The sequence below is a fragment of the Bufo bufo genome, chromosome 8, assembly GCF_905171765.1.
Source record: "Bufo bufo chromosome 8, aBufBuf1.1, whole genome shotgun sequence".
In the NCBI taxonomy this organism is placed as follows: domain Eukaryota; kingdom Metazoa; phylum Chordata; class Amphibia; order Anura; family Bufonidae; genus Bufo; species Bufo bufo.
Genome location: NC_053396.1, coordinates 191362495 through 191387684, shown reverse-complemented (window position 1 = coordinate 191387684; position 25190 = coordinate 191362495). Strand labels below are relative to the sequence as shown.

General features: G+C 47.4%; 1 protein-coding gene across 1 annotated transcript; it reads left to right on the top strand.

Moving 5' to 3' along the window:
* The first annotated feature begins 486 nt into the window (after nt 1-486).
* Nucleotides 487-18424, top strand: LOC121009242 (delta(3,5)-Delta(2,4)-dienoyl-CoA isomerase, mitochondrial-like). Its single transcript, XM_040442229.1, has 10 exons — nt 487-599; nt 2840-3002; nt 3944-4032; nt 5423-5547; nt 6652-6700; nt 6777-6841; nt 9718-9788; nt 14928-14999; nt 17294-17444; nt 17521-18424. The coding sequence occupies exons 1-10, from the start codon at nt 569-571 to the stop codon at nt 17623-17625; spliced, it is 921 nt and encodes a 306-aa protein (XP_040298163.1). The 5' UTR covers nt 487-568; the 3' UTR covers nt 17626-18424.
* The last annotated feature ends 6766 nt before the right edge of the window (nt 18425-25190 follow it).

Genomic DNA, 25190 nt, shown 5'->3' with positions numbered 1-25190 from the left:
GGATCTTTTACGGATAAAAGATGGACACGGAAATGTGAATGAGGTCTTACCAGTGTTTTCTGCAAGGAGACACAGCTCTGCACAGGAGCTGTATACACAGAACGGGCAGAAGTTTTTTCTATGAGTCAGGGTTGAACTGGAAATAAGTGGAGACATCAGTGTTGTCTGGCTGCACCCCTGGTCTAAGGCTTGGGACCAACCATTCTGGATATCTTATGATTATATCACAGGACTGGTGGCATTTCACAGAATATCTCTGTACTTCCATGCTTTACAATGCAGCTCTGCCTTTTCAAATCGGCCTCAGTTTGGGGAAAAAATGGCTTTCTATCCACTACACAGTTAAGAAAAGTTGGTGCAATCCTACCAGTGACCACCAGGTGGAGGAAGCGGGCAGCTCTCGCTCGTCTCTCCAGCTGCTGAGCGCAGCTCCACGTGACCCTCCCGCCTCCAGTCATCCTGGAGCAGCTCCGCCCCAATGGGAGAGGGCGGCCGCAGGACACAAGATGGCGACGCCCACAGTCTGAACGGAGTCGTATATTCTTGTGCCGGAGGACGGTGATCTCTGATGGCTCTGGTCAGAGGACTCCTGAGGAGAGGTGAGAGGAGTCTCCACGGCGCCAGTACTGTCCCTGCAGTCACTCAGTGGAAGCCTCTTACAGGGGCAGCAGAGTTGTGGTTGTTGTGTGCATGTGATAGACCTGATCATATTGACTCCTGGATGATGCACTAATGAGATGCAAACATCTAGAAGAGTGTAAGTTATCCCCCCCCCCCCCCCCCCCGGCGGGGTCTGCACGACTTAGACTTAGGACCTTCCACTGAACTTTACCCCAGATACCGCGTCACATCGACTCCTGACCCCCAGGCGGCTGTGCAGGTAACAGGACAGCTCCGGGAACCGACTGGGAATGTAGGTAAATAGAGGGGTGGTCTCCAACCTGGGGCTCGGTAAGTGTACAACTACAACCCCCAGCATTTCCTGGCAGGCTGGGAGTTGTGGTTTTGCAACACCTGGAGAAAGATAGGTTGGAAACCACAGGAGTAGAGAGGAACGAATCGATCGAAATTAGATTTGGGGTCAAATTGTTTGATGTTAATTTTGTCCAAATCAATTCTACCCCTATCAAAAGTGCTGCGAGTGCTCGGAGCACCTGTCTGACATCGGGGGCGAGTACTCGGAGCACCTGTCTGACATCGGGGGCGAGTACTCGGAGCACCTGTCTGACATCGGGGGCGAGTGCTCGGAGCACCTGTCTGACATCGGGTCCGGTGTTGTCTAGCTTCTTTCTCTTTTTAATTTAGAATTTTTATCTCGCTCCCCCCCCCCACTCCCCGTCTATCGCTCTCTGCTCCCCCCCCCCCTCCCCGTCTATCGCTCTCTGCTCCCCCCCCCCACTCCCCGTCTATCGCTCTCTGCTCCCCCCCCACTCCCCGTCTATCGCTCTCTGCTCCCCCCCCACTCCCCGTCTATCGCTCTCTGCTCCCCCCCCACTCCCCGTCTATCGCTCTCTGCTCCCCCCCCACTCCCCGTCTATCGCTCTCTGCTCCCCCCCCCCCTCCCCGTCTATCGCTCTCTGCCCCCCCCCCCCCTCCCCGTCTATCGCTCTCTGCCCCCCCCCCCCTCCCCGTCTATCGCTCTCTGCTCCCCCCCCCCCTCCCCGTCTATCGCTCTCTGCTCCCCCCCCACTCCCCGTCTATCGCTCTCTGCTCCCCCCCCACTCCCCGTCTATCGCTCTCTGCTCCCCCCCCCCCCCCCGTCTATCGCTCTCTGCTCCCCCCCCCCCTCCCCCCGTCTATCGCTCTCTGCTCCCCCCCCCCTCCCCCCGTCTATCGCTCTCTGCTCCCCCCCCCCCCCGTCTATCGCTCTCTGCTCCCCCCCCCCTCCCCGTCTATCGCTCTCTGCTCCCCCCCCTCCCCGTCTATCGCTCTCTGCTCCCCCCCCCCTCCCCGTCTATCGCTCTCTGCTCCCCCCCCCCCTCCCCGTCTATCGCTCTCTGCTCCCCCTTCCACTCCCCGTCTATCGCTCTCTGCTCCCCCCCCCCACTCCCCGTCTATCGCTCTCTGCTCCCCCCCCCCACTCCCCGTCTATCGCTCTCTGCTCCCCCCCCCCCCCTCCCCGTCTATCGCTCTCTGCTCCCCCCCCCCTCCCCGTCTATCGCTCTCTGCTCCCCCCCCACTCCCCGTCTATCGCTCTCTGCTCCCCCCCCCCCCCCCGTCTATCGCTCTCTGCTCCCCCCCCCCTCCCCCCGTCTATCGCTCTCTGCTCCCCCCCCCCTCCCCCCGTCTATCGCTCTCTGCTCCCCCCCCCCCCGTCTATCGCTCTCTGCTCCCCCCCCCCCCCCCGTCTATCGCTCTCTGCCCCCCCCCCCCCCCGTCTATCGCTCTCTGCTCCCCCCCCCCCTCCCCGTCTATCGCTCTCTGCTCCCCCCCCCCCCCTCCCCGTCTATCGCTCTCTGCTCCCCCTTCCACTCCCCGTCTATCGCTCTCTGCTCCCCCCCCCCCCTCCCCGTCTATCGCTCTCTGCTCCCCCCCCCCCACTCCCCGTCTATCGCTCTCTGCTCCCCCCCCCCACTCCCCGTCTATCGCTCTCTGCTCCCCCCTCCCCGTCTATCGCTCTCTGCTCCCCCCCCAACTCCCCGTCTATCGCTCTCTGCTCCCCCCCACATCACTCTGTTGGGCCGTGTACGATCCGCAAAAAATGCTGCTCGGATACAGATGCAGGATGCGGTGGTGTGCATGAGGCCTTATGGGAGGGAAGGCTTTGCAGTTTTGTAGTTTTATCATATGATGGCGGAAAGTTGACGCTGTAATGACATTGTCCTTCCCTGATCCTCAGACCTCCACAAGGTGGTTCTAGGTCTCCGAAATATGTCGTCCGAGGCTGGACTATCCTCCTACAGCTATGAAACTCTTAAAGTCACCACGCCGGCGGATCACGTCTTCCATGTGGAGATGAACCGTCCAGAGAAGAGAAATGCGATGAACAAGGCTTTCTGGAGGTACGAAGGTCTATTATTATCTTTAATACTGACTTCTATAGCGCTGCCATAGTCTATAGTGCAGTACAGAGTAAAGTGAACCATAGAACGGGGACACGGAGGTGGGACTGAAACATAGACGGCCATAGAACGGGGACACGGGGGTGGGACTGAAACATAGACGGCCATAGAACGGGGACACGGGGGTGGGACTGAACCATAGACTGCCATAGAACGGGGACACGGGGGTGGGACTGAACCATAGACTGCCATAGAACGGGGACACGGAGGTGGGACTGAACCATAGAAGGCCATAGAACGGGGACACGGGGGTGGGACTGAACCATAGACTGCCATAGGACGGGGACACGGAGGTGGGACTGAACCATAGACTGCCATAGAACGGGGACACGGGGGTGGGACTGAACCATAGACTGCCATAGAACGGGTACACGGGGGTGGGACTGAACCATAGACGGCCATAGAACGGGGACACGGGGGTGGGACTGAACCATAGACTGCCATAGAACGGGGACACGGGGGTGGGACTGAACCATAGACTGCCATAGAACGGGGACACGGAGATGGGACTGAACCATAGAACGGGGACACGGAGGTGGGACCAGCAGTTGTTGGAAATTCATGGCATATTCTGTGGAATACCCCTTTATATGGCTGCCAGGCAGGGCACCGCTTATCTCGCCGGATCAGACTGCTAACACTCCAGTCTGCTGGGTCCTCGTTTCCTATGATGGGAGATGTTGGAAGACGTTATAAAGCAGGGATCAGCAACCTCCGGCGCTCCAGCTGTTCTGAAACTACAACTCCCAGAATCCTCCTTTCACTTCTGTGGGAGTTACAAGAACAGCTGAGTAAGTTTGCATGCTGGGAGTTGTAGTTTCACAGCAGCCGGAGTGCCTGTCATAGTCTGTAAAATAACGGTCATGTCATTCCTCCCGCAGGGAGATGGTCCTTTGCTTTCAGGCTCTCGGAGAAGATGCTAATTGTAGGGCGGTTGTTGTTTCTGGAGCTGGGAAAATGTTTACATCAGGTGAGTACAACTCCCAATATGTCGTTATGAGCAGTAGTACGGAGACGTAGATGTGATGCATTGCTAGGAGGTTCTGTCACCTTATGGTTGGAGGGTATCTGACCACAGCCACCCCTAGTGATCAGTAGAAGGAAGGGGTCTCAGCATTAGAAAAATTTAAAGGGGTTGTCCATGATTTAAAAAAAATAATAAGTACCCTAAGGCCCACCTGTGGATCTGCAAAATACGGATACCAAATAAATGGCCATAAACGGCGCCACTCTTGTCCATGGGCTGCTTGTGGTATTGCAACTCATTCAAGTGAAATTTAATTTCTAAAAAGTAAAAAAAAAGTGTACGTCCATATATTCAAGAGTGATATTAGCTGTCCAATAATGACACAACTGATGGTGTTTTATACTGTGTGACTACATCTATAACCTTATACAAATCACTAGTATAGGCATAAAAATAAATTGATAGAAAAAAAAAAAAATCTCTAAAATAAAATGTACATATTTGTACCTGTGACACTGGCTGACCTGTTACATGTGCACTTGGCAGCTGAAGACATCTGTGTTGGTCTCGTGGTCATATGTGCCCGCATTGCTGAGAAAAATGGTTTTATTATACGGATCCGTCCCTCCCTGCATGATGGAAACGGGACGGATCCACAAAATATGCTAAGCCTTAGCTTTTTGAGGTGAGGAGATACTTGCATTGTGGTGTATTGCTCCGCTGTGCTGAGGGTGGAGGTCCATTATTGGAGTCTGCTTTAAAACCCACTATTGGTAGAGTAGCGTCTCCTGCTGCTATCCTTTAGTATAGGGTCCTAAAGCTTGTAAACTTAGCACATCGAGTCACTGAAGTCCAAGGTATAGCAAATGTCCTCTATCACTATATGGTGGAATCGCTCCACCTCGCTGAAGATGGTAAGGCTCTGTGGTACCTAGCCTAGATGCGTTCCTACATTTCTATGGCTGTCTCTGTCTTGTCCTCCCTATATTTGTGGCCTGGTAATCACAAACTATTGTTCAGGACACAGAAAAACCTAAAAAAAAACCAACCTGGACTGAATGTCTGTTAGATCATCTGCTCTGTAATATTCTTGGTGAAGGCGGCCATATTATGGTTCTAGGTTTTGCCATCCAATATAGAAGAGCCTGATGTTTGCTCCATGCTTTCTCCATGGCCCTGGTCCAGTTCACCCCCTTTTGCTAACAATACAGTTTTATTTTACTCACTCCATAGGGGACAGTCCTGCACAGGTTCCCACCACCCGATAGCAATGGGATCCAGCAGGAGGGACCCTCTATATTCCAGGGCCTCACCACCTGGTTTTCCTCTCAAGCTCTTACACCCTTGGGTACACTGACCATTTACTGTCTCTATATATTTTTTTGGCCTACAGGGATCGATCTCATGGATCTGGCAAGTGATTTTTTACAGCCGCAGGAAGAAGACGTTTCCAGAATCGCCTGGAACCTCCGCAAGAAGATTTGTGCATATCAGGAATCTTTTTCTGTCATCGAGAAGGTTTGTTTTCTTATGTAGAAAATAGACTTCTAGGATACTTACTTCTTGAGAAGAATATGAGACCTCGCCTGGTGGACTTATCACTGGCTGGTCCAAATAGTTTTTGTAGGCTAGCCCTCAAGAAATTGAGCTTTTGTTAGGTTGTCATGCTTCATTATCCAGAGTTGCATTATTAATAATTCATAGTCCCTACGAAATGAGCCCTGCCTTATCATAGTCCTTACCATGACCATTATGAACCATGTAGAAGGACACGTGACCCTTGGCTTTGGCAGATGGTTTGATTCCATTCTTGTGAACCTTATGTAGATCATTTCTCTAGACCTGCAGGTTCCTCAGGCTTCTTAATGACGTTTACAATAAGGCCGAGTTCACACGAACGTGTGTGACCCGTGCCTGTGCTGCGGCCCGCAAATAGCGGGCCGCAATGCACGATCGCCGGCCGTAGGTCAGCCGCATCGGATCGCGGACCCATTCACTTTAATGGGTCCGCGATCCGGCCGTTCCGCTAAAAGATAGGACTTGTTCTATCTTTTTGCGGAACGGAAGTACGGTACGTAACCCCACGGAGGCACTCCGTAGTGCTTCCGAGCGGTCCCGACCCGTGCGGCCGTTCCGCGATTCCGGATTTGTGGACCCATTGAAGTGAATGGGTCCGCATCCGTCATGCGGAATTCACACTGAACTGTGGCCGTGTATTGCTGCCCGCGATTTGCGGGCCGCAATACGGCCACGGATCACACACGTTCGTGTGAATATAGCCTAATTCTGAGATTGTCTCCATCCACTCTTTTGGTGGCTGTCCCCTTGTACTTTTGTCTTCACCTATTCCCACAGTAGTTGTCCGTTTATTCCAATGAGCTGATGCGTCTCGAAATTTTCAAAAATCTACAGAGCTTCAAACTGGTCATTGTACTCCAAATTGAGACTTGACTTGGTCTAGGAACCTCTTAATGGGTCCCCTTGCTGACCATTGTCTTCTCAATGGTCTTCACCAACGGCTTAAAGATGTGTTGCATTTGAGGTTCATGATGATGATGATGATGATGGTGTTCCTAAGCCTGTGGATAGTCCTAATGTGGGGATTCTAACATTTCCTTGCAGTGCACGAAGCCTGTGATTGCAGCAATTCACAATGCTTGCCTTGGCGGAGGTGAGCCAGCACTCAGATAACACTGTCTGATAATTGTGAGCGGGATAACATGTAGTAATGTTGTGTATCTCATCAGGTGTGGATCTCATCACTGCCTGTGACATCAGATACTGTACCAAAGATGCCTATTTTCAAGTTAAGGTGAGTTGTGGTGCATCCGTTGTCCCACTTGTACCTAAGTCACCTGGTGTAAAGTGAGTATGATGTCTCTGGAAGAAGTAGTCCTCGTCTTAGCAAACCAAGAAGTATATTTAGGCCTCTTTCACACTTGCGTTGTTGGGATCCGGCATGCACTTCCGTTGCCGGAGGTGCCTGCCGGATCCGTAACAACGCAAGTGTACTGAAAGCATTTGAAGACAGAGCCGTCTTCAAAATGCTTTCAGTGTTACTATGGCACCCAGGACGCTATTAAAGTCCTGGTTGCCATAGTAGGAGCGGGGAGCGGTATACTTACAGTCCGTGCAGCTCCCGGGGCGCTCCAGAATGACGTCAGAGCGCCCCATGCACATGGATGACGTGATCCATGTGATCACGTGATCCAATGCGTTTGGGGCGCCCTGACGTCACTCTGGAGCGCCCGGGGAGCCGCACGGAAGGTAAGTATGCTGCTTCCCGCTACACTTTACCATGGCTGTCAGGACTTTAGCGTCCCGGCAGCCATGGTAACCACTCTGAAAAAGCTAAATGTCGGATCCGGTAATGCGCCGAAACGACGTTTAGCTTAAGGGCGGATCCGGATCAATACCTTTCAATGGGCATTAATCCCGGATCCGGCCTTGCGGCAAGTGTTCCGGATTTTTGGCCGGAGCAAAAAGCGCAGCATGCTGCAGTATTTTCTCCGGCCAAAAAACGTTCCGTACCGGAACTGAAGACATCCTGATGCATCCTGAACGGATTTCTCTCCATTCAGAATGCATTAGGATAAAACTGATCAGGATTCTTCCGGCATAGAGCCCCGACGACGGAACTCTATGCCGGAAGAAAAGAACGCAAGTGTGAAAGAGCCCTAAGATAGGCTTGTGTAGTATTTTGGCATTAAAAAACCGGGCAGAGGCATCACTTGAATCTTCTGGGCACCAGTGCAAAATCTGTAATGGGACTTCATCTACCGTCTGCCATTTATAATACTGGAGTCTTCTTATTTGTCAAAGCGACCTCTGGACCTCCTCACGGAGGCTCTTTTGCATATAGTGAGGAACAGAAGTATTTGAACACCAAGCTATTTTGCAAATTCTCCCACTTAGAAATCATGGAGGGGTCTGAAATTCACATTGTAGGTGCATTCCCACTCTGAGAGACAGAACAAAAAAAAATAATAATATTCAGGAAATCACATTGTATGATTTTTTAAAGAATGTATTTGTCTTGCACTGCTGAACAACAGTATTTGAACACCTGAGAAAATCAGTGTTACTATTTGGTACAGAAGCCTTTGTTTGCAATTACAGAGGTCAAACGTTTGCTGTAGTTCTTGACCAGATTTGCACACACTGCAGCAGGGACTTTGGCCCACTCCTCCACACAGATCTGTCAGGTTTCGGGGCTGTCGCTGAGCAACAGAGTTTCAACTCCCTCCAAAGATGTTCTATTGGATTTAGGTCTGGAGACTGGCTAGGCCACTCCAGAACCTTGATATGCTTCTTACGGAGCTACTCCTTGGTTATCCTGGCTGTGTGCTTCAGGTCGTTGTCATGTTGGAAGACCCAGCCACGACCCATCTTCAATGCTCTGACTGAGGGAAGGAGGTTGTAGCTCAAAATCTCACAATAAATGGCCCCATTCATCCTCTCCTTAATACAGTGCAGTTGTCCTGTCCCCTTTGCAGAAAAGCACCCCCAAAGCATGTTATCACCCCCATGCTTCACAGTAGGGATGGTGTTCTTGGGATGCAACTCGTCTTTCTATTTCCTCCAAACACGACGAGTGAAGTTTAGACCAAAAAGTCCTACTTTGGTCTCATCTGACCACATGACTTCCTCCCATGCCTCCTCTGGATCATCCAGATGGTCATTGGCAAACATCAGACGGGCCTGGACATGTGATGACTTCAGCAGGGGAACCTTCTGTGCAATGCATGATATGAAACCATGACGGCGTAGTGTTCTACCGACAGTGACCTTTGAAACTGTGGTCCCAGCTCTCTTCATGTCATTGACCAGCTCCTCCCTTGTAGTTCTGGGCTGATTCCTCACCTTTTTTATCATCAGTGATACCCCACCAGGTGAGATCTTGCATGGAGCCCCAGTCCGAGGGAGACTGACAGTCGTCTTTAGCCTCTTCCAATTTCTAACAATTGCTCCAACAGTTGATCTATTTTCACCAAGCTGCTTGGCAATTGCCCCGTAGCCCTTTCCAGCCTTGTGGAGGGCCACAATTTTGTCTCTGGTCTTTTGACAGCTCTTTGGTGTTGCCCATGGTAGTAGTTGGCGTCTGACTGTGGGGTGGACAGGTGTCTTTAAAGAGCTCAGACAGGTGATACTAAGTTAGATTAATGAGTGGAGTAGAGGTGGACTTTTTAAAGGCACAGTAACAAGTGTTTGAGAGCCAGAATTCTTGTTGTTTCTCAGGTGTTCAAAAACTTTTATGTTCAGCAGTGCAAGACAAAGAAATTCTTTAAAAATCATACAATGTGATTTCTAGATTTTTTATTTTTTTTATTCTGTCTGAGTGGGAATACACCTACAATGTGAATTTCAGACCCCTCCATGATTTCTCAAGTTGGAGAACTTGCAAAACCGCAGGGTGTTCAAATACTTATTTTCCTCACTGTATATTAAACCATCATTTTTCTCAGCAATGCGGGCACTTATGAACATGGGACCAACACAGATGCCTTCAGCTGCCAAGCGCACATGTAACAGGTCAGCCCGTGTCATGGATACAAATCTGCTGACAGATGGGCTTTAATAGCGGACACTTCTGTGACTAGACATTGACTCTCTCTCTCCATAGAAATAAATGGAGGCATCTCCAGTCCCCTATGTAATGGTCCTTTTTTTTTTTTTTTTTTTTTCCAGGAGGTGGATATTGGTTTGGCTGCCGACGTGGGAACCCTCCAGCGCTTGCCACACATCATTGGAAGCAGAAGGTGGTGTAAAAGTATTTGTGTAGAAGAGATAGGAACAAGCTGTGTGGATGGTGTGGATGGTTACAGTGATTTGCTTTGGGTGTCATGCACACGGCCGTCATATTGTGCCCCCCATACCTCCATGTCTCTACTCTGCCCTCAGTCAATATAGAAAGCCCGTCCTTCAATTCCATTTAGTTTTTTGACCTGTGTAGGTTCAAATGATCTAAAAATATTCAAGTGATACAAATCATGAGGATGAATAGAACAAAAACTGTACAGCTCTCTTCCAGCAGGGTAGAGGTGGTACTAAGATGTAAGGACAGGCGCTGACTCCCTTAGTTATGGGCCGACCATTTGTGGTTCCAGACCAGCTTCTGAGGCGGGATCGCAACTGCTTATTTTATTGTAAAGTGGGTCAAGTTTACAAGTTAGGCTACTTTCACAGTAGCGTTTTTTGCGGATCCGTCACAATAATATCCGTTACAATAATAGAACCGCATGCATCCGTCATGAACAGATCCGGTTGTATTATGTCTTCTATAGCCATGACTGATCCTTCTTGAACACCATTGAAAGTCAATGGGGGACGGATACGTTTTCTATTGTGTCAGAGACAACGGATTCGTCCCCATTGACTTACATTGTGTGTCAGGATGGACCCGTTTTGCTCTGCACCACATGGCGGACAGAAAAACGCTGCAGGCAGTGTTTTGGTGTCCGTCTCCAGAGCGGTGACTGAACGGAGGCAAACTGATGCATTCTGAGCGGATCCTTTTCCATTCAGAATGCATTAGGGCAAAAATGATCAGTTTTGGGCCGCTTGTGAGAGAACATGACGGATCTCACAAACGGAAAGCCAAAACGCCAGTGTGAAAGTAGCCTTAATGGGCCACTGTACTTTGAACAAACTTTTGATATGTCATAGCAACATATCGGTGGGGGTCTGAGCGTTGAGACCCCCGCCGATCACTAGAATGAGGAGAGAGAAGTGCCCTCATATTGCGCTCTCTCTCCTCGGGTTGGGCTCATTAGAAGTGTAGAGAGAGAGTGTGCGATATGTGAGTGCTTCTCTCTCCTCGTTCTAGTGATCGGGTAGTCTCGGCATTCAGGCCCACACCCATATGTTGCTATGACATCAAAAGTTTTTCCAAAGTTCAGACAGGGGGGAAGACAGGAGAAGGAATGGGGGTGAAGGTAGACTTGAGGCTTACACTTTGTTGTATTTTAAAGCAAAATCAGCTGTGATTAAAGTCAGGCCATTGGCAGCCTTTATCATATAGGCTTCAATGGAAGTACGGTAGGTCTGCCAAAGTTGCTTGCCGATGGTCAAATGAATTTCCTTCAGCTGCCACTAGGGGGAGTGCAGTGCATAGACTTTATACAGCTCCCATTGTAGCTGTTTTAACACATAACCGTTTTCTTAAAAGCATCACATTTTTTTGTTTTGTTTTTTCTCCAGAATTTTTAAAAATTATTTTACAAAAAAGTTGCAGGCAGGTGCTACTTTAAAGGGATTTTCCAGGACTACAAAAAGATGGCGGCTTTCTTCCAAAAACAGCACCTCACCTGTCCATAGATTGTGCATGGTATTTGTGCATGGTATTGTAGCTCAGCCACATTCACTTCAATGGAGCTGACCTGCGATACCACACAGCTTGTGGACAGGTGTGGTGCTGTTTTTGGGAGAAAGCATCCATCTTTTTGTAGTTCTGGAGAACCCCTTTAAAGTCAATAGGAAAATCCAAAATGCTCTGCAAACAGTGCATTTTGAGGCATTTTCCTTCCCTTCCGGTGCATTCACTGGCTGTGCTTGGTACTTGAGCCCAGGCCCATTTACTTGAATGGAACTGAGCTGCACATGGGCCATGTGACCAATGAAAGTGATGTCGCTGGAAGAGTCCTAGTAGATGACACATCCTCTTCAAAAAAAGCTCATTAGCGGGGCTGCCTGGAGCTAATTTTTCCAGGTGCAATATTCAGGGCAAAGAGCTTGTTTGAAATCGGGGAGCCCTTGCCAAGTTTTATATACTGGTTCTTTGTGTGTAAGGCAGGGGGTAGAGATGAGTGATGTATTGGAAAATTCGATTGGGCTGCATCGCCGAATTTTATAAAAAAAACTTTGCTTTGTGATGAATTACTTCGTCATGAAGCACATTTCTTTGTAAGTAGTGGGTGCAGTGACAGGGAACGGCAATTTCGCCACCCCTGTCATTGTACCCCACAGATGCTACGTGCATAGTTGATCGCGGCATCTAACATCAGTATGACAGTGTAAAATAAATAAAATCATACTCTCCTCATCCATTTGATCGCGAAGAGCCGACAGCCGCCATCTTGATTGAAGATCCAGCGTGTCATACGTCACCGCGCACAGGATTCACGCGGGATCTTCAATTAAGATGGTGGCTGGTTCTTCGTGCTCAAACGGATGAGGTAAGTATTATATTTTTATTTATTTTTTATTTATTTTTTTCCTGCCATTTCAGGGAAATCGATTAGTTACCGTGAAGCACAAGGAAATTCGGCTTCGCTGCAAATCAAATTTTCCCTGAAATTCGGATCGAAGTCCGAATCGCTAACACTAGCAGAGGGAAGCTGCAGCTGACATTATGGCAGATTTACTAATCCTGGCAAAGTTTTGGACAGTATAAACTTAGAGTAGAGGATCAAGAAATTCCCCATTGTATTACAGTGGCGGATGCTGGATGGTCAATCGGGTGCACCTTCAGACTGTTTAGACCAGGGATGCCCAACCTCCGGCCCTCAAGAGGTGCATGGTGGGAGTTGTAGTTTTACAACAGCTGGAGGGCTGCAAGTTGGGCATCCCTGGTTAAGTCTCATTCACACGAATGTGTGCTGCCCGTTGCCGTATTGCGGCCTGCGTTTGTGCATCCGAAATACATGGGCACCATTCCGTGTGCATTCCGCATCACGGATGCGGACCCATTCACTTCAATAGGTCCGCAAATCCGGGAATGCGGAACAGAACACTACGGAGTGCTTCCTGGGGTTCCGTTCCGTACCTCTGCACCGCAAAAATATAGAACTTGCCCTATCTTTTTGCTGATCGGACGGATCGCGGACCCATTCAAGTGAATGGTTCTGCGATCCCCACGGACGGTGCCTGTGCATTGCGGACCGAGTGTGAACAAGCCCTTAGACTAATGACTCTTTTACAAAGCCCGATGTGGTAGACTATTGTCGGGAAGGAAGTGTTCCCTCCCGGTAATCGCCTGCTCGCTAGCGGAGGAGACCGCTGCTATTACATGTAGAGATCTCCTCCACAGCATGGGGAAGAGCAATCGCTATGCCTCTGCTGTCCATCTGCATCTCCAGGAGTCCCAATGAGATAAATGGAGCAGCAGTGCACACGCATGATGGCGCCATGAATACATGAGAAGTTCTTAAGGTGGGACAACCAGTTTAACACAGAAAATGGCCAATACTACAGGGAGTGCAGAATTATTAGGCAAATGAGTATTTTGACCACATCATCCTCTTTATGCATGTTGTCTTACTCCAAGCTGTATAGGCTCGAAAGCCTACTACCAATTAAGCATATTAGGTGATGTGCATCTCTGTAATGAGAAGGGGTGTGGTCTAATGACATCAACACCCTATATCAGGTGTGCATAATTATTAGGCAACTTCCTTTCCTTTGGCAAAATGGGTCAAAAGAAGGACTTGACAGGCTCAGAAAAGTCAAAAATAGTGAGATATCTTGCAGAGGGATGCAGCACTCTTAAAATTACAAAGCTTCTGAAGCGTGATCATCGAACAATCAAGCGTTTCATTCAAAATAGTCAACAGGGTCGCAAGAAGCGTGTGGAAAAACCAAGGCGCAAAATAACTGCCCATGAACTGAGAAAAGTCAAGCGTGCAGCTGCCAAGATGCCACTTGCCACCAGTTTGGCCATATTTCAGAGCTGCAACATCACTGGAGTGCCCAAAAGCACAAGGTGTGCAATACTCAGAGACATGGCCAAGGTAAGAAAGGCTGAAAGACGACCACCACTGAACAAGACACACAAGCTGAAACGTCAAGACTGGGCCAAGAAATATCTCAAGACTGATTTTTCTAAGGTTTTATGGACTGATGAAATGAGAGTGAGTCTTGATGGGCCAGATGGATGGGCCCGTGGCTGGATTGGTAAAGGGCAGAGAGCTCCAGTCCGACTCAGACGCCAGCAAGGTGGAGGTGGAGTACTGGTTTGGGCTGGTATCATCAAAGATGAGCTTGTGGGGCCTTTTCGGGTTGAGGATGGAGTCAAGCTCAACTCCCAGTCCTACTGCCAGTTTCTGGAAGACACCTTCTTCAAGCAGTGGTACAGGAAGAAGTCTGCATCCTTCAAGAAAAACATGATTTTCATGCAGGACAATGCTCCATCACACGCGTCCAAGTACTCCACAGCGTGGCTGGCAAGAAAGGGTATAAAAGAAGAAAATCTAATGACATGGCCTCCTTGTTCACCTGATCTGAACCCCATTGAGAACCTGTGGTCCATCATCAAATGTGAGATTTACAAGGAGGGAAAACAGTACACCTCTCTGAACAGTGTCTGGGAGGCTGTGGTTGCTGCTGCACGCAATGTTGATGGTGAACAGATCAAAACACTGACAGAATCCATGGATGGCAGGCTTTTGGAGTGTCCTTGCAAAGAAAGGTGGCATATTGGTCACTGATTTGTTTTTGTTTTGTTTTTGAATGTCAGAAATGTATATTTGTGAATGTTGAGATGTTATATTGGTTTCACTGGTAAAAATAAATAATTGAAATGGGTATATATTTGTTTTTTGTTAAGTTGCCTAATAATTATGCACAGTAATAGTCACCTGCACACACAGATATCCCCCTAAAATAGCTAAAACTAAAAACTACTTCCAAAAATATTCAGCTTTGATATTAATGAGTTTTTTGGGTTCATTGAGAACATGGTGGTTGTTCAATAATAAAATTAATCCTCAAAAATACAACTTGCCTAATAATTCTGCACTCCCTGTATATATGCAGTTTTAATAGATCTGTACATTGCTGGTGGAGTAGATCTCTGTAACGTGGTGGTCAGAGAAGTCTTGTATCTGTATGTGGTATCATGGTACTAGTCGCCATGTTCTTGGAGCACCGTGTGATAACAATGGTCTCTTCTTCCTCTACAGCTTGGTGAATGAGCTGGCCTTTACCGCCAGAAAGATGATGTCAGATGAGGCGTTAAGCAGCGGACTTGTCAGGTAACGCAGCGTCACTGCTCAATTAACAATGCGACTACGGCTTTTCTATGTGTGTATGCACAACATGCGGAAAGTCTTCAGACCCTTTTACTTATTTCATATTTTGGGCTAAAATTTTAAATAAATTCCAGTTTTTCCCCATCATTCTGCACACAATACCCTACAATGAGAAAGTGAGAACAAAATGTTAGAAATCTTTGCAAATTTATTGAAAAGGGGGAAAAAAACTAAATTCTTGCATTGACATAAGTATTCACACCCTTTAAGCCTCAAGCAGATGTCCGTTGAACACGGTCCGTGAGATACCGGACTGGCATTGCAGGAGCGCACAGCGTCATAGCAACCAATGACTCCGTGCGCTCCTGCAATGCTAGTCCGGTATCTCACGGACCGTCTGCATGAGGCTTTACTCAGGACTTAGCTGAAGTGCCTTTGGCAGAGATTACATCCTCCAGTCTTCTTGGGGGATGATGCCACAAGGCTTACCCTGGATTTGGGGATTTTCTGCCAATTTTCTCTGCAGATCCTCTCAAGCTCTGTCAGGTTGTATGGGGACCGTCGGACAGCCATTTTCAGATCTCTCCAGAGATGTTCACTTGGGGTCAAGTCGGGGATCTGGCTGGGCCACTCAAGGACATTCATAGTTATCCATAAGCCGCTCTTGTGTTGTCTTGGCTGTGGTGAACCTTCTGCCCAGTCTGAGGTCCAGAGCAGTGTGGATCAGGTTTTCATTAAGAATATCTCTGTACTTTGCTCCATTCAGCTTTTCCTCAACCCTGACCAGTTCCCCTGTCCGAGATGCTGAAAAATAAATACCCCACAACATGATGCTGTCACCGCCATACTTCACTGTAGGGAAAAGGTATTGGGCAGGTGACGAGCGGTGCCTGGTTTCCCCCAGACATGACGCTTATAATTGAGGCCAAAAAGTTGAATCTTGGTTTCATCAGACCAGAGAATCTTGTTTCTCAGTCTGAGGGTCATTTAGGTGCTTTCATGTGTCTTTTTACTGAGGAGAGGCTTCTTTCTGGTCACCTTACTATAAAGCCCAGATTGGTGGAGGCTGCAGTGATGGTTCGAAATGAGAAATTTACTGAATTTAGCACTTTCTGGCACATAGGCTTTAATAAATTCCCACCAGAGCTCTGAGAGTGCTCTGATACACTGTAAAAAAACCATGCACCTGTGTCCGGAAAGGTGTATAGGCTCTGAACATAAACAGGGAATCCTTTCATTCACTGATGGCAGAAACATGGCTGCTTCCTTCCAGAAACAGCGCCACCGTTCTCCAAGGGCTTTGTCTGGCATTGCTTCTCAGTACTGTTCAAGTGAATAGGGTTATGTCATGATTAATGTAAAAAATGAAAATTGGACATCATGTAGAACATTACAATCTTTGTAATAAAGCTAGAACCAGCCCTGTACCTCACATGGGTCCAGAGATCTCCACATTCATTGCTCTGCTAGATTTATATCAAGCTGGAAGCTCAGGGGCCATGTTCTTCTTCTGCAGCTGGTGGCAGTTGAAGGATGGAACCCAGCATCATGTGCGTCCACCTAAGTGAGGTGGACAGAGAAATTAGAACAAGGACAAACAGCAGGTGGCGCTATAGAGATAAATTTAATTGAATAACTCAGTAACTATAATGCATTTTTAAAGAGGACCTTTCACCGATTGTGACAATGTGAACTAAGTATACAGACATGGAGAGCGGCGCCCAGGGATCCCCCTGCACTTACTATTATCCCCGGGCGCCGCTCCGTTCTCCTGTTATGCCCTCCGGTATCTCCGCTCACTAAGTTATAGTAGGCGGAGATTTCAGTCACTAAGTTATGGTAGGCGGAGTCTGCCCTTCTGCTCTAGCGCTGGCCAATCGCAGCGCAGAGCTCACAGCCTGGGAGGTTATTTTCTCCCAGGCTGTGAGCTCTGCAATGCGATTGGCCAGCGCTACAGCAGAACAAGGGCAGACTCCGCCTACCGTAACTTTGTGAATGAAGATACTGGAGGGCATAGCGGGAGAACGGAGCGGCGCCCGGGGATAATAGTAAGTGCAGGGGGATCCCTGGGCGCCGCTCTCCATGTCTGTATACTTAGTTCACATTGTCATAATCTGTGAAAGGTCCTCTTTAATTACATGCAATTACAAAAGTTTTCAGATCCAGGTGCTGGTTTGAAAAATGAAGAATATTTTTTTTGTGGGACGAGCCCTTTAATTGCAATGCCACACATAGCGTGTGGACAAGAGCACCTCTGTTTTTATAATTTACCCCTTTTATTTTTTCTCCTCCTCTAGCCGCGTATTTCCTGATAATTCCTCCCTCCTTAGCGCTGCCCTTGAACTGGCCACTGAGATTGCCAGCAAAAGCCCTGTCGCCGTCCAAGGAACTAAAGTGAATTTGCTGTATTCTCGAGATCACTCGGTGCAGGAGAGTCTGGACTACATGGTGAGTGGTTGTCTTCTTCTGCAGTGTCTTGGCCCTCGGTAGTGACGGTCGGGTAACCATGTTGTTTCTGTCTCAGGCCACCTGGAACATGAGCATGCTGCAGTCTCAGGACATCGTGATGTCTGCGCAGGCTGCTCTGCAGAAGAAGACCCCGAAAGACGTGACATTCTCTAAACTATAGGAACCGTGATTGCCGTATCTGACTGGACGGCTCGCACATGGTATAACCAAAGTGTCCTGCACAGAACAGCAATTATAACGAGCAATGGGGGTTCCTACCAAGGAGGATCTGTGGGACATTCTGCTTAGTGGGAAATTTAGAAAATGGCTGCAATAATCAAATATGGAAGTAAAGCTACATGTTAAACCCATCACACCTTTAAAAATGAATGTAAAGACAATACTACAACGTATGCACTTAAAGGGTATGTCCACATTTGCAACAATTTTTTGTTCTCCTCAAAGCATCTAAAATTTTGAATATAAATAACTTTTTTTCGTAGTGTCTTGATTAAAAATCTTACACCGTTCTGTGAATACAGCTCCTGTGCAGAGCCATGTGTCTTCAGGGTTACCAGATACAGACAAGCCCTGCGTAGTCTGATATTGCAGTCTCGGTGTTACTCACCTGACTCTAATTGATAACCAGCAGACAGTAGAAGAGGGAGGGGAGTAACGTGACTCCAGGATCAGACTACGTTTTTGTTTTTTTGTAGTCTGTTACCATAGCGACACAGTTCTGCACACAATTTTTAAGCAAGACAATTTTGAAAGTTTATTCTTTTTTCTTTTATTAGATGCATTAGAACAATACAAATAGTTGCAGACAATAATATGTACAGTAGCGGGTAATTCAGTAACGGGCAGAATATAAAATGTTCTAATTAACACAAAACTCACTTATCGTTATTTGAAATGACCATTGGGTAAAATATTTGCTGTCAAATAACTTAATAAATGTTGGGTTGTCTCTACAATAAGCTTTGATTGTGTCTTTCTGCAGATGTTTCTTGGCTGTTGATGGGATTTCCGAAATGAGGAGTATTTATGTTGTGAGCCCGTAAGGGTGCGTTCACACGCTGCGGAGTTCCGCGATTTAAAATTAATTCCATCCATTTGAATGGGAAGGCAGGCATATGGATTTCTGCACGCCCCATGCAGGTGAATAGAACAGATTTTCAGTCGCAGTAAATTCTGAAGGCACCCTTATAGAGGATGCATCAATGAGATGATGAGGGTGGGCTCCAAGGGGGACATTTACTAACCTATTTACTCTACTTTTGTAGCGGAGATAGGTTGCACATTTTGTCTCATTCTGTATGTGCGACATTTCCCCCTTTCACGCCACTTTTCAGAAATAACGAGAAAAGGGGACGTGCCGTGGGTGGGTGGCAGGTGGCGCCACAGACCCACCGCATTTTTTTCATTCCAATGAAGAAAGACAAGGAGGCTGCCGTAGAGTTGTGTGTCACATGGCGCGGCTGGAAGATGCGCCAAATATCAGTGGTGTGCGCCTTTTGTATAAATTTGTCTTGCCCATACTCCAGTACAATACGCTGGTCTTGATAAAAGCCCCCCTAGTGTTTGATTCAGTATTCTAATGCAAAAAGCAGAATAAATGCTACTGGGACTCTTGTAGAAAGCTCTAGAATCCTGCTCCGCCATACACAATGATGGACCGCTCTTGTATGTGTGAGCGAGGGAAGCAGAACTCAAAGCCTTTCTCTGTGTAGGGGTGAGGGAGGGAGGTCAAAAATGAGTGAAGTAGAAAAGAAGCGGCACTCCAATAATCTTTGCTTTTAAGGAATTTATTGGTCACTCCTGTTTAGGCGACGTGCGTTTCGGCACTCACAGGTGCCTTTTTCAAACAGAGTAAGCAGCTGGTATGAGTGGAAGAACAAACAGGTTTAAATAGCCTGCCCCTAGTCATGTGATGATGACATCACGTTGCCGGGGAGACACGTAAACAGTGTAGGTGGACTCCTCCTGTTAAATCTACAGAGGTCATGCCCTAGAAGGTAAGTTTCAATTGCACTGTGAAAAAAAAAAAACAATGTTGCCAATGGATGACATATATTATACAAGTGAGTATATCATTGTGACAACATTCCCTAATTTTGTGCAGCCAGGAGAGAGAGAGGCAAAATAGGAGATAAAAGGGTCTTATAAGAAGCTGTTAATGGCATAGTCCCAATTTAACCCTTTAGCGATATTGTTGTAGTGGGTAGAAACGCTACAAAAATGTACCCACTACATCAAAAATATCTGTCCTGAATTGAAATTCACACTCCACTGGGATCCCCCAAAAAATATCCTTTTTGGATACTTACCCTACTCCCAATTCAAGAGTTAACAGAATTGTCAGTGATCCCACAAACACTGGAACATAGTCAAGTCCTCTTACCCTACTGTCGCAGAACTCCAGAACCCTCCAATGATCTGTTACAAAAGGGCACAAAACATGAGGGACATGGTCATCAGGGCCGACAAGGGCAGCATCAAAACAAGTATCAGACAAAGGACACTTGCCACTCTCAGAAAGGGCACCTTCCCATGTCTGAATTGCATCCACTACTCAAGTGTCATTAACCACCTCAGCCCCCAGTGCTTAAACCCCCTTAATGACCAGACCACTTTTTACACTTCTGCACTACACTACTTTCACCGTTTATTGCTCGGTCATGCAACTTACCACCCAAATGAATTTTACCTCCTTTTCTTCTCACTAATAGAGCTTTCATTTGGTGGTATTTCATTGCTGCTGACATTTTTACATTTTTTTGTTATTATTCGAAATTGACCGAAATGTTTGCAAAAAAATGACATTTTTCAGTTTTAAAATTTTTCAAATAAAACTACATTTCTATATAAAATTTTCTCTAAATTTATTGTTCTACATGTCTTTGATAAAAAAAATGCAATAAGTGTATATTTATTGGTTTGCGCAAAAGTTATAGCGTTTACAAACAATGGTACAAAAATGGGAATTTCCGCATTTTGAAGCAGCTCTGACTTTCTGAGCACCTGTCATGTTTCCTGAGGTTCTACAATGCCCAGACAGTAGAAACACCCCATTAATGACCCCATTTCGGAAAGTAGACACCCTAAGGTATTCGCTGATGGGCATAGTGAGTTCATAGAAGTTTTTATTTTTTGTCACAAGTTAGTGGAAAATGATGATTGTAAGAAAAAAAAAAAAAAAAATCAAAGTCTCATATTCCACTAACTTGTGACAAAAAAAAAAAACTTCCATGAACTCACTATGCCCATCACGAAATACCTTGGGGTGTCTTCTTTCCAAACTGGGGTCACTTGTGGGGTAGTTATACTGCCCTGGCATTTTAGGGGCCCTAATGCGTGAGAAGAAGTTTGAAATCCAAATGTGTAAAAAAAAATGCCCTGTGAAATCCTAAAGCTGCTCTTTCGAATCTAGGCCGCATTGCCCACCTAGGCTGCAAAAAAGTGTCACACGTGGTATCGCCGTACTCGGGAGAAGTAGGGCGATGTGTTTTGGGGTGTCTTTTTACATATACCCATGCTGGGTGAGAGAAATATCTCTGTAAACAACTTTTCCCATTTTATTTTTTTATACAAAGTTGTCATTTGACAGATATTTATCTCACCCAGCATGGGTATATGTAAAAAGACACCCCAAAACACATTGCCCTACTTCTCCTGAGTACGGCGATACCACATGTGTGACACTTTTTTGCAGCCTAGGTGCGCAAAGGGGCCCAAATTCCTTTTAGGAGGGCATTTTTAGACCTTTGGATTCCAGACTTCTTCTCACGTTTGAGGGCCCCTAGAATGCCAGGGCAGTATAAATACCCCACATGTGACCCCATTTTGGAAAGACACACCCCAAGGTATTCCGTGAGGGGCATGGCGAGTTCATAGAAGGTTTTTTTTGTTTTTTTTTTGTTTTGTTTGGCACAAGTTAGCGGAAATTGATGATTTTTTTTTTTTTGTTTTTTTTCACAAAGTCTCCCTTTCCGCTAACTTGGGACAAAAAGTTTCAACCTTTCATGGACTCAATATGGCCCTCAGCGAATACCTTGGGGTGTCTTCTTTCCAAAATGGGATCATTTGTTGGGTGTTTGTACTGCCCTGGCATTTGAGGGTCTCCGCAATCATTACATGTATGGGCCAGCATTAGGAGTTTCTGCTATTCTCCTTAGGCCTCATGCACACGACCGTATTTTTTCACGGTCCGCAAAACGGGGTTCCGTTGGTCCGTGATCCGTGACCGTTTTTTCGTCCGTGGGTCTTCCTTGATTTTTGGAGGATCCACGGACATGAAAAAACAGTCGTTTTGGTGTCCGCCTGGCCGTGCGGAGCCAAACAGATCCGTCCTGAATTACAATGCAAGTCAATGGGAACGGATCCGTTTGACGTTGACACAATATGGTGCAATTTCAAACGGATCCGTCCCCCATTGACTTTCAATGTAAAGTCAGGAGTTAATATACCATAGGATCTGAGTTTTCTCCTTTTCGATGGAAGATTTTAACTTGAAGCATCCCCATCACCATGGGAACGCCTCTGTTAGAATATACCATCGGATTTGAGTTAGATCGTGAAACTCAGATCCGACAGTATATTCTAACACAGAGGCGTTCCCATGGTGATGGGGACGCTTCAAGTTAGAATATACTGAGAACTGTGTACATGACTGCCCCCTGCTGCCTGGCAGCACCCGATCTCTTACAGGGGGCTGTGATCCGCACAATTAACCCTTCAGGTGCTGCACCTGAAGGGGTTAATTGTGCATATCATAGCCCCCTATAAGAGATCAGGGGCTGCCAGGCAGCAGGGGGCAGACCCCCCTCCCTCCCCAGTTTTAATTTCATTGGTGGCCAGTGCGGCCCCCCCCCCTCCCTCCCTCTATTGTATTATTTTCATTGGTGGCCAGTGTGCGCCCCCCGCCCCCCCCTCTATTGTATTAATATCATTGGTGGCCAGTGTGCGGCCTCCCCCGCCCCCCCCCCTCCCCCCGATCATTGGTGGCAGCGGAGAGTTAGAAGCATCATACTTACCTGCGAGCTGCGATGTCTGTGACCGGCCGGGAGCTCCTCCTACTGGTAAGTATGATGCTTCTAACTCTCCGCTGCCACCAATGATCGGAAAGGGGGGCGGGGGAGAGGGGAGGCCGCACACTGGCCACCAATGATATTAATACAATCGGGGGGGCGCACACTGGCCACCAATGATAATACAATAGAGGGAGGGGGGGCTGCACACTGTGCCACCAATGAAAATAATACAATAGAGGGAGGGGGGTCTGCCCCCTGCTGCCTGGCAGCCCCTGATCTCTTATAGGGGGCTATGATATGCACAATTAACCCCTCAGGTGCTGCACCTGAAGGAGTTAATTGTGCGGATCACAGCCCCCTGTAAGAGATCGGGTGCTGCCAGGCAGCAGGGGGCAGTCATGTACATAGTTCTCAGTATATTCTAACTAGAAGCGTCCCCATCACTATGGGAACGCCTCTGTGTTAGAATATACTGTCGGATTTGAGTTTTCACGAAGTGAAAACTCTGCTCTGAAAAAGCTTTCATACAGACGGATCTTCGGATCCGTCCGTATAAAAGTAACCTACGGCCACGGATCAAGGACGCGGATGCCAATCTTGTGTGCATCCGTGTTCTTTCACGGACCCATTGACTTAAATAGGTCCGTGAACCGTTGTCCGTCAAAAAAATAGGACAGGTCATATTTTTTTGACGGACAGGAAACACGTATCACGGATGCGGCTGCAAAACGGTGCAACGGCCACGGATGCACACAATGGTCGTGTGCATGAGGCCTTATATTGAGCATACGGGTAATGAGATTTTTTTTTTTCCGTTCAGCCTCTGGGTTGAAAGAAAAAATGAACGGCACAGATTTCTTCATTCGCATCGATCAATGTGGATGAAAAAATCTCTGCCCAAAAAAAAAAAAGGAGGGGAAAGGCGTCTGCCAGGACATGGGAGCTCCGCCCAACATCCATACCCACTTAGCCCGTATGCCCTGGCAAACCCGATTTCTCCATTCACATCAATCGATGTGGATGAATAAATCATTGCCGGGATTTTTTTTTTTTTTTTTTTTTTTTTTTTTTATATACAAAGTTTTTGCCAAAGCATATGAACACCGCCCCTCAGCTCATAAGCCTCGGCAAATGTATCTTTTTTACTGCAGAGGAGAAATCTCGTCTTGCAGCGCCGCATACACCGACTTTTGTGTAATCTGACAGCAGCGCAATGCTTCCGTCAGAATGCACATCAGTGCTGCAGCTCGTTCATCGGTTGGTCCACCTAGATAGAAGGTAAAAAAAACAAAAAAAAAATTTAACTTTATATAACATTTGAAACAGAACATTAACTTTTAAAAACTTTTTTGAACTTTTGGAACATTAACCTTTTTGCTTACCTGTGTGGTGTTTTGTTTTTTTTTTTTGTTTTTTTTTTAACCTTTTTATAGGACAAACCTCCCCTTCCCCATGGGACAATGTGCAAATCGCCCAGAGATTTGGCGAAGTACATTATGCACTTTATCCCAGGTGAAAGGAGAGGTTTGCAGCAGAGTAAAAGGGCCCTAATAGCCCTGTGTGCCTGTCCTGTGAGATGCAATCCCTATACTAAGTGTACCTGTGTGTGTGTGTGGTACTTCCGGAAACACTCTCCAAAGCATAGGGCAGGGTGGTCAGGGCAGTCAGGACAGAAATAGCGGGTGTCATGCCTGATTCTACTCCTGCTACAGACACAACATCTTTTCCGGGGTGGCGCTTGGTTTGAGGTACCAGCAACGACACTGGGGAAATGTCGCTCGTGTAGACGGCTAACTACACTGGTGGATGGGGCCACGGAACCTTCTGGATACAGGAGGTTCGCGATGATCTCATCCTGAAATTTGAGGAAGGATCCTGTTCTCCCAGCCTTACTGTAGAGAACAAAACTTCTTATACCAGCGTCTGGTCCTGCGGGAAAATAAATAAGGAGCCAACATCTGGTCATTGAAGTCCACCCCTCCCATGAGCAAATTATAGTCGTGGACTGAGTGGCTTTTCAATGACTCCAGTTGCTCGTTCAATTTCAATTGTTGTGTCTGCGTGAATGGAGGAGAGCATGTAAACGTCACGCTTGTCTCTCCATTTCACCGCGAGCAGTTCTTTGTTACACAAGTCAGCCCTCTCCCCCCCTTGCAAGACGGGTGGTAACGAGCCATTGGGGGAAGCCCCGGCGACTAGGTCGCACGGTGCCACAGCAGCCAATCTGTTCTAGAAACAAATGCCTGAAGAGGGGCACACTTGTGTAAAAATTGTCCACATAAAGATGGTACCCCTTGCCAAATAAGGGTGACACCAAGTCCCAGACTGTCTTCCCACTGCTCCCCAGGTAGTCAGGGCAACCGACCGGCTCCAGGGTCTGATCTTTACCCTCATAGACTCAAAATTTGTGCGTATAGCCTGTGGCCCTTTCACAGAGCTTATACAATTTGACCCCATACCGGGCGCGCTTGCTTGGGATGTATTGTTTGAAGCCAAGGCGCCCGGTAAAATGTATCAGGGACTCGTCTATGGAGATGTTTTGTTCAGTGGTATACAAATCTGCAAATTTGGTGTTTAAAGTGGTCTATGAGGGGCCGAATTTTGTGGAGCCGGTCAAAAGCTGGGTGGCCTCTGGGACGAGAGGTGCTGTTGTCGCTAAAGTGCAGGAAACGCAGGATGGTCTCAAATCGTGTCCTGGACATAGCAGCAGAGA